Below are 9081 nucleotides of genomic sequence, written 5' to 3'. Positions count from 1 at the left end.
GTTTGGTAATGCAGACAAGATAGGGTAGGATATAATAGGACATAACAAAACAGGACAAAACAGTTGTTCAGTATTCGGTAAGACAAAACTAGATAGGACAAAACAGATAAAATAACCAATTTACTCCTAGTGGGTTGTTTATATATATATTTTTATATTCTAATTAGTTCATGTAATTTATTAAATTATAATAAAATAAATATTTTTATAACAAAATATATCATTTAAAAAATTTCATTAGGACAATTAAAATGAACACCAAAATAAAAGGTTAATGTAGTTTCCAAATTTTATTTTATACCTTTTCTATATTATTTTTTTATTATAATATTTAATAAATTACATAAATTTATCAGAATTTAGAAATCGTATAAGAATAATATTTTGAGGACAATAAAGTAAAAATTTAAAGAGCATAAAATACGATAAATAAAATATAAAAAATGCACAAAATGTAAAGATGGAGGCATATTTGATGTTTTAGAGGAGAGTTGAGTTTTATTGGTAAAATTTAGGTCTGTTCCGCCTTGCTCCATGGGGTGGGGGTGGAACACGGCTGTTCCACTTTATCTCACTCTGTTTCAGTCTGTTCCGCATAAAAGTCCTGCCAAACCTGGTACATCGATCCCTTTTTTTCTGTCATGTCTAGTGTATCAAACGCACATTAAATATGATTTGTGGACATATGAAAACAACAATCCACAAACATATCGGTCCGCCAAGCTCACGGACTAAAGAGTGGATAGTTAAATAGTGCATTTTACAACTATGCATTTGTTAAGATACATACAATCATTTACACACAATAACCATTAACAGAACTACTGACTAATTGAATTGCCAATTAGTAATAGTATGTCAGTCCTTACAGTGCCTTAGAACACCAAGTGTAGAGATCCAAGCATTTGCTTGGTTCATAGATATTGGTACGCTATGTTAATATGCGACATTGTGATATAAGCTTCAACTTCACGATAATTTACATACCTAGTCAACTAGAATCATCGTCTTTTCAATGCGACAAAGCAGTATTGAGTTTCGATTGCAAGAAAATTCCTAAACATGGCTCCCATGTGGTACATTGACACTCATGTGGTACTTTGTATAGCCCCTTCCATTCCCTTGTGGGTCAAAGTCCACTGTACCCATGTACAAATTGTAAGATTAAGACATCAGACCTGATAAACTCAGTGGCTACAATTGTTGTGGATGCTTGGAATTGAACCCAGGACAGATGGGATATTCCACCATATCCTCCCTGGGCCTCAACCACTACGCCACAACCTTTGTGGTTTTGTAAGATCTTTTTTTTTTATTAACCTGAATGTCCAACCCGCTATGCAAGCCGACTAATCCCAGGGCGACCACCTGCTTTGCAGATAGCCCGGAGTCACCGCATTTGAACCTCCGTGGCCACAAGGGGATTTTTATTCCTCGTTGGATTTGAACTTGGGACCTCCTGGTACTTTTGACCTTTGGAGCCAAGTTCAAACCAATCAGGCACCAGCCTTGTGGTTTTTGTAAGATCTTTTTAGGTGACTAGAGATGAGATATTGGGGAAAATGTCTTCGTGGTGTTACCGATTTACCTTCCTCTCCTTTCTGCTATATATTGTTGTCTCTGCTTGAGCTTATATTGATTCCCACACACATCAGGAAGTTAAACCAAGTGAATGTTGATGGCAACAATTCGTTTAACATATGAATTATGTGCAGGCAAGGTTCAGGCAGCGCTTGCCGCAGTTTATATGGTGGGTTCGTCAAGTGGATCATGGGGAAAGTAGGTTCTATGAGTTATTTCCTATTAGCGTAATTAAGTGTCATATCGAGGCCAAATGTTGTAACTTTTTTGTGTTTTGTTTCTAGGAGGAAAATGGAAGCGACAGCCTTGCCGTTCAACTTGCAGATGAGAAACACTGGGATGATCTCGTAATCATCATTGCTGTGGTATTTTTCTTTTCCCTCGATTTGCCACACACACAACAGCCTGTTATAAAAAGCTTGAACCCTCTTATCTTAAAGCTACCAATGTAGGACATACTTGTTATAACCTGATGCATGCTTTCTAAACACCAATTATACTGAATTTTTAAATAGCATTGAAATAAAAAAATACTAATAATTCATAACCGCTTCCTGAACGCAAAATCAATCAATAATTACTTCTATATGGAATATCATCTATCATATCATTTTTACATAGCATCGTAAATCCGTTCCACTACTAAACACATTCTATGATGTACTTTTGGTATATAGATTGACATCATTTGGGGTCTCAATGTTATAATAACACTTTATATAAATCAGTTGAGTTTCCATGTCAGATCATGTTAATGTTTTCATCACCATTTTAAACGTTAAGGTTAAAACAAATTCTTTTGGAAACATCAATCTAGAATCAAAAGTCCATTTTGATTATAGTTGGAGATCTTATTGTTGTTTTAGAAATATGAGAGTACTTAAGATTCATGCACTCAGTACTAGGTAAGGAGTAAATAATGTATGAAAAGACGGTAGTAGTTTTGAAATCCGAGATATAACTATAAGTTGAATAGTTTCATATGGTTAACATTTTTTTCCCAAAAGCTAAGAGTTTTCTTAGTTAATAACAATAAATCTACTATAATGTAATATAAAAATAGAATTCATGCGGTTCGCGAGATGAATGATGGAGAATGTATCAATGTTTTCTAGACAAAGTAGTTTTAGTTTTAGAGAAACAATACTATAAAACGAACAATCAATTATTATTTTTACATATTTTCTTACACAATATAATTAATTAATACATGTTTGGGCTCTTAATATAATGTTAAATTGTTTTTGGATCATATTAGATGCTAAAAACTCTCTTTTTATTTATTAATTTTTTTGAACTACTACTGTATATTACATAATATATAGAAAAAAAATGAGGCCTATATTTCTTATGGGCCATGGGCATATGCCCGACACGCCTTCTCCCAAAGACGACCCTAAGTGTGGGAAGCATACCTCAGATCGACCACTGAGTTACCCACTCGTAACTCAAGAAGACAATATGTTTTTCCCTTCCCATGAAGGTTGAGGGATTCAATCTACCAAACAGTTTTTTTCATTAAGTCATGTATATATAAAGTTGTTAAAGTTGTTAGTGTGGATTAATATGTTAGTATAAATTGGAAGATTTTTGTTTGGTAGAGTTTTTTCAAAGACGGAAGGGCAGGTTTAGATTAAACTTGACTTTCTGTATAAAGTTTCCCCCTTAAAAGTAGTTGCTTCAACTTCAGCCACTCGAATTTCCAATATCCTTTTTTAATCATTGTTCAAAGACAAGTGGCTTACTAAATAAGTCACTTTCTATATACCATTAAGCTACTACCAAACAATCACATATAGCTTACCGAATAAATCGTGAGTCTCATCAAACTCTTGCTAATAATAGACCCTAAAGGTGCATTAAACTCTTGCTAATAATAGACCCTAAAGGTGCATTAAACTCTTGCTAATAATAGACCCTAAAGGTGCTTTTGGTATCCAGAGGTAACATAGAATTGGACAAAATATTAACATATAAAACGACCGATTTATCTTTAATGAGTTATTTATATATTTTGATCAAGTTATTTAATTTTTTAAGTTATAATAAAATAAATATTTTTTATAACAAAATACATAATGATTCTTATTTTGTTTTGTCTTGTCCAATGTATTGTGTCAACCCCACAATGACACCCATTATGCACTTGCAGCCTCTTGCTTCTGAGCTGAACATCAGTTTCGAACACAATCTTCTTTCGGAATCTTTAACATAACTGATTGGTTTCTTGAAAAAATTGAACATAATCTTGATTCCTGAATCTTTAACCTAATTGATTGGTAGCACTCAAATGTGTAATAACACCGAGTCTCTTGATCATGTTTTCACGGGTCTATAGTTTACATTGGTTTCTAATTCTATGATGGAGAAGTATTAGTTTTTGTACAAGTTGTACTAAAATACAAACAACATTGAGTAGATTAACATACATCTGCCTCTTGATGAATCTCTAATTTGTTTTTAATGGTGTTTATGTCGTTAATAGGTAAGTGCACGACAGAAAGAAACAAGTAGCACTTCAGGAATGCGCGATACCGTTGAAACAAGTGCACTTATACAACATAGAGCAAAGGTGCATCTTTACAATCCATCTGTTTGTTTCTTGTCTTCTTCATTTGATTTTTCTCCAAATGTAGAACCAATCTAAGAGGCCGTTTACCAATTCAAATTGGGTAAATGCTAACCGGGTAAGAGGTTTGGTTTTGTACAACCCTGACTGAAAATGGCTGCTTACCAAATATTTTGTAACAAGTACTCACTGAGAAATACAATTTGGGTAAGCATTGTGTGATTTGGTCAGTAATATTATCGATGGCTGACTCAGTTAGCACCTCTGTCAGTTAGGAGTGTAGGTAAACAATACCATCTCTTGGCAGGTAAGAGGCTAATGACAATCAGCCCCAAGTAAACAGTCCTAAAAGGAGCTGTTTGGTTAGTTTTCCAATAAGTCCTATATAGATAAAGTTGTTTGTGTGGACTAATATGTCCGTATAGATTGTTAAGGTTTTTGTTTGAGAGAGTTTTTTCATAGATGGAAGGAGCATTTTTTTTAATTTGGAGGAGCAAGTGCGGAAAAAACTTGACTTTTTGCATAAAACTCCCCCTAGAAACTTACCAAATAAGAGACTTTCTACATCATTAAACCACTACCAAAGAGTCATGTATAGCTAGCAAAATAAGCTGCAAGTCTCATTAAGCTCACTAAACTACTAACAAACATTCCCTAAGTTTCATTTGTGTCTTTAAAATGGCACAGGAAGTTGTACCAGAGCGCATAATCCAAATGGAAAACGCGATACAAAACCGCGATTTCCCATCTTTTGCAAAGCTAGCCTGTACAGACAGTAATCAGTTTCATGCAGTTTGCCTGGATACATACCCTCCTATATTCTACATGAATGACACATCCCACAGGTAAGTTTCTACTTCTTATCCATACCATATTTGATGTTGCAGATTACCACTAATGCTTACCCAACAGTACCTATCTTAATGGTAAATCCCCAGAGGTCAAAGGTCCAAACTGGTTCAAACTTCACAAAAAGTGAAAAGTGTGTGTGATTATTTGCCGTAAATAAATATTTATATATACATCAAAACGTTTTTACAGAATAATCAGCTGTGTGGAGAAATGGAATCGTGCAGAAGGAACGCCTCAGGTTTGTATTATGTTTATGCAAAGACTTAGGAATCACGGTAAGACCACATAAATAACACTGAATCTTCACAGTAAAATATTTTTGCTTTGAAGGTTCGGTATTTTTCGTACCTTCACAATGTTTTGTCATAATCCAACCCTATGGAGATAGATGCAACTTATGACCACAAGAAAAATAAAATCACATATGAAATAATCACTAATTTTTTTCATGAAGGCTTATACCGAGACGGATTTTAGAAAAATTTAGTTGAACTATGTGTCTAGTAAAACGTTTTCGTGTTTTGGAAAATAGGGAGTACATCCTATTTCAATAGTGATAGTCGAGTAATTCGGTTTTTTTGAGAACTTTGAAATCACGTGCAGGTGGCGTATACCTTCGATGCAGGGCCAAACGCTGTTATGATCACACGTAACCGGAAAACCGCCGCCCTTCTCCTCCAACGGCTACTTTATAACTTCCCTCCACAACCCGGTACAGATTTGGACAGGTACATAACTCAACAACAACACTTCCTGCAAACTACTCATTAACAACGATGCTTTTATGTTATATATTTCTCCTATTTTTCCAAATAGCTACGTAATCGGTGACAAGTCGATACTAGAAGATGCTGGAGTTAAGGATATAAAGGACGTGGAAGCTTTGGCACCGCCCCCAGAAACCAAAGATAACATTGTAGGCGAGAAATCAAAGGGCGACGTCAGTTACTTCATTTGCACAAGACCCGGGGGCGGTCCGGTGGTGCTTTCCGATGAAATTCATGCTCTCCTCGACCCACTCACCGGCTTGCCCAATTGAAAAAGAGTGTTTTGTGATCCAACTTCCCCTAATAACACCTCTTGTATGTTTGTGCATCTTTAGTGTTCCATTACGGTCATGTACCCATTACATGATAACAAATACAACATTCTCCATTTACAAATTCTATTCTTTGCGACAGAACGAAAACATGTTGTCTCGTGTTTTTTTGGACAAGGACAAGATGGACTGAGTGGGACATAAATACAGTTGTATATCTTTTCTATATCTGCTACTTGTTTGTTCACGTTCTTTTAGGTAAAGGTCAGCTCTAAGTACATGTCACTTCAACCAAACCCTACTTTCAAATAGGATTTATTGCGTCCATTTTGTTTGGTTTGTATGTTAGTAAAACCGAACCGATACAGTATATTGCACTCGAAAGAAGTGTCTATAGATGAGACATACACAAACCTAACCATAACAAAAAATAAATGACGACTACAAAGAATCGGATGGTGTCTAAAGAATACTAGAAGCTAAACCCTAATTTTTCGATTTCACTAATAAGTGTTTGGTAAGTGTCGATTACTACACACTTGACCGGTAAGTACCTTATCCGATTAACATGACAAAGATTGAGAATTTAACCTGTTAAGAACAACGACAAGGACCTAGAGTCAACCACAAGGGTGGTGCCCGATTGGTTTGAGCTTTGGCTCCAAAGGTCAAAAGTGTCTGTAGGTTCCCAGATTTGAATCCAATGAGAAATAAAAATCATCTTGTGGCCACGAAGGTTCAAATGCGGTGGACTCCGGGCCCGCAGAGCAGGTGATCGTCCTGAGATTAGTCGGCTCGCATAGCAGGTTGGATATCCAGGTTAATTAAAAAAAATGACCTAGAGTCTTACCCGGTGGGAGTGACGACTCTTACACGGTAAGCGTTTACCGGATAAAAATGTAGCATCCGATGTCGTTTTAATAGATTAAGATCTTACCGAGTAAACAAAGTGAAAAAAATATCGGGTGCCGTCTACCCAACTCTTACCCGATAAACGCTTATCGGTAAGATTCAATACTTTAACTTTAACTTACTGAGTATGATTTTAATCTATTAAAATGACATCATAGGCAACATTTTTATCCGGTAAGCGCTTACCGGGTAAGAGTCGTCACTCTTACTTACCAAGTAAGACTCTCGGTCCTTGTTATCGCTCTTACCGGATAAAATTCTCGATTCTTATCATGTTCCATCCGATAAGGTAAAGTGACTCGGTGACGGTGAGCCCTTACCGTGTAAGCATTTAGTAAACGTCCCCTAAGTTTCATATGGAACGATTTTGCCGGAACCGTGACTGAAAATCAGAGATGGATTCACCTACTGTTCTTCGATAAACTCGCATTTCTCAAACAATATTTTGATCTATACATCTTCTCCAAATCGATCGATTGTGTAAACACAGAAATGGAAGCAGCAAGAGCATGATGAACACACAAATACTTCCATTTTCGTTAATCATGAAACCTGGAGTTAATAACGACTAAAAGCTATGATGAATCAGATGATATCAAAATACTACTAGCAATGAAAAAAGCATATAGATCAAGAAGCAAGCGTACGCAATTAGACCACGGTGTTCATCACCGCAAGAAGCCAGCTCCACCAGCAAACTGGTGCAGACTCTCGTCGCCCAAATCACGAAAACCCCCGTCATCGCGAAGATCAGAACTCCACCTTGAGGAACAAACAAGGAAAGTGCGGATAACATCACGATCGGAAGCATACAGTAACCGATCAAACTCAAGCACCGGTATAAATCAAGATTGCCGTTTCGTCCGGCGAGCATATTAAACACGACGTACAAAAACAGAGACGCTACGGTGGTCCACCCGAAAATAATCCCGAAATGCAACTTTCCGGCGAGTAATTGGAACAAACCAAACGCCATGATGAAGAGAATTGGACCTGATAGATCTGCGTCTTCGTGAAGATCGGCTTTAACTCTAAACGGATTCAAAATCGATGCGGTTTTGTTCCAGATTTGTTTGGTGTTTATACCTAGCTCTTCGAGGAGAGGCGGCTCGTCGTCGAAGTTTGCACTGGCGCCGCCGATGACGGTGCCGAATTGAGGAGTGACGAAGGATGTGGATGCCGGAGATGATCCGATATCGAATGACATAAAAGGGATACTGGAATTTGCAGATCTGGCCGGCTGAAACGGTGCTGTTGGTAGACGACGTTGTTGAGGACCGGTGTTGGGGTTTCCACCGGACGGGAAAACAACAGGCGGAACGTTGAATTCCTTCGACATGGTGAAGAAAATCGTGAAATGGATTTGAACATCAGAATCTTCACCCAAATAAGAAGATTTAGACGAAGATTGATTGAAAATTAGGGTTACAAAAGATCTTAAATCGGATTATATTCACCAAAACAAAATTCATAATTCAAAGTATATGTGTATCAAGGTTTTTTTCACAAATATTTGTGCATGGGACAATGTTTTTACACTTAAAACTTCATAGCAAAATATTAATACGATGGTAAAAAAATCTAAACTTTCACTGAAAAATACTATGAAATTATCTTCACAATATTTTACTATGAAGTTTCAAGTGTAAAAAAATTGTTTTAGAAAACAAGATGGTCTCACGTGATCTCAAGTCTATTTGTGTATCAATCAATTATAATTGGTACGTAAAATATTATACTACATATTAGCCAACTATATTTTGTATCAATTTGATTGCTACGAATTTTTTTCGGTTAGTGCTGGTTTTGTACCAATTTCAAGTTACATACATAAAATGGTGGTGTCTGATTGATTTGAGTTTGAGCTCCAAATTTCAAAAGTGTCTGAAGGTCTCATGTTCAAATTCAAGGAGAAATAAAAATCCTCTGTGGTCTTAGAGGTTCAAATGTGGCGACTCTATGCCACCCACAAAGCAAGTGGTCGTCCTGGGATTAGTCGGCTCGCATAGCGAGTTAGATATCCATGTTAATAAAAAAAAGAATTATAATTTTATTCAAATTTTGAATGATATATTGAGTTTTCAAGTAACATATGCGATGTTTAATGGTTTTTAATGTAAAGAATAAA

At 36.2% G+C, this 9081-nt stretch overlaps 2 protein-coding genes across 3 annotated transcripts in view; one reads left to right on the top strand and one right to left on the bottom strand.

Annotated features, from left to right (window-relative positions):
* Positions 1-6162, top strand: part of LOC112509626 (diphosphomevalonate decarboxylase MVD2, peroxisomal-like) — a 10353-nt gene extending 4191 nt beyond the window's left edge. The window contains exons 4-10 of the mRNA XM_025114683.1: positions 1716-1779; positions 1866-1946; positions 4067-4153; positions 4838-4995; positions 5192-5240; positions 5606-5730; positions 5819-6162. Coding sequence (XP_024970451.1) covers positions 1716-1779; positions 1866-1946; positions 4067-4153; positions 4838-4995; positions 5192-5240; positions 5606-5730; positions 5819-6041 — 787 coding nt within the window. The 3' untranslated portion in view covers positions 6042-6162. The remainder of the gene's footprint in view (positions 1-1715; positions 1780-1865; positions 1947-4066; positions 4154-4837; positions 4996-5191; positions 5241-5605; positions 5731-5818) is intronic.
* LOC112509627 (protein YIPF5 homolog) lies at positions 5670-8360 on the bottom strand. 2 transcript variants are annotated; one of them, XM_025114684.1, is made up of 2 exons: positions 7601-8360; positions 5670-5755 (listed from the first exon to the last, which is right to left on the bottom strand). In XM_025114684.1, the coding sequence occupies exons 1-2, from the start codon at positions 8290-8292 to the stop codon at positions 5740-5742; spliced, it is 708 nt and encodes a 235-aa protein (XP_024970452.1). In that variant the 5' UTR covers positions 8293-8360; the 3' UTR covers positions 5670-5739. The 2 variants fall into 2 exon arrangements, with proteins under 2 accessions (XP_024970452.1, XP_024970453.1); XM_025114685.1 differs by lacking the exon at positions 5670-5755 and adding an exon at positions 7249-7505.
* Positions 8361-9081: the final 721 nt, after the last annotated feature.

Source organism: Cynara cardunculus, assembly GCF_001531365.2.
Source record: "Cynara cardunculus var. scolymus isolate 2C chromosome LG 3, CcrdV1, whole genome shotgun sequence".
Lineage (NCBI taxonomy): Eukaryota > Viridiplantae > Streptophyta > Magnoliopsida > Asterales > Asteraceae > Cynara > Cynara cardunculus.
This window is presented reverse-complemented; position numbering and strand designations above follow the sequence as displayed.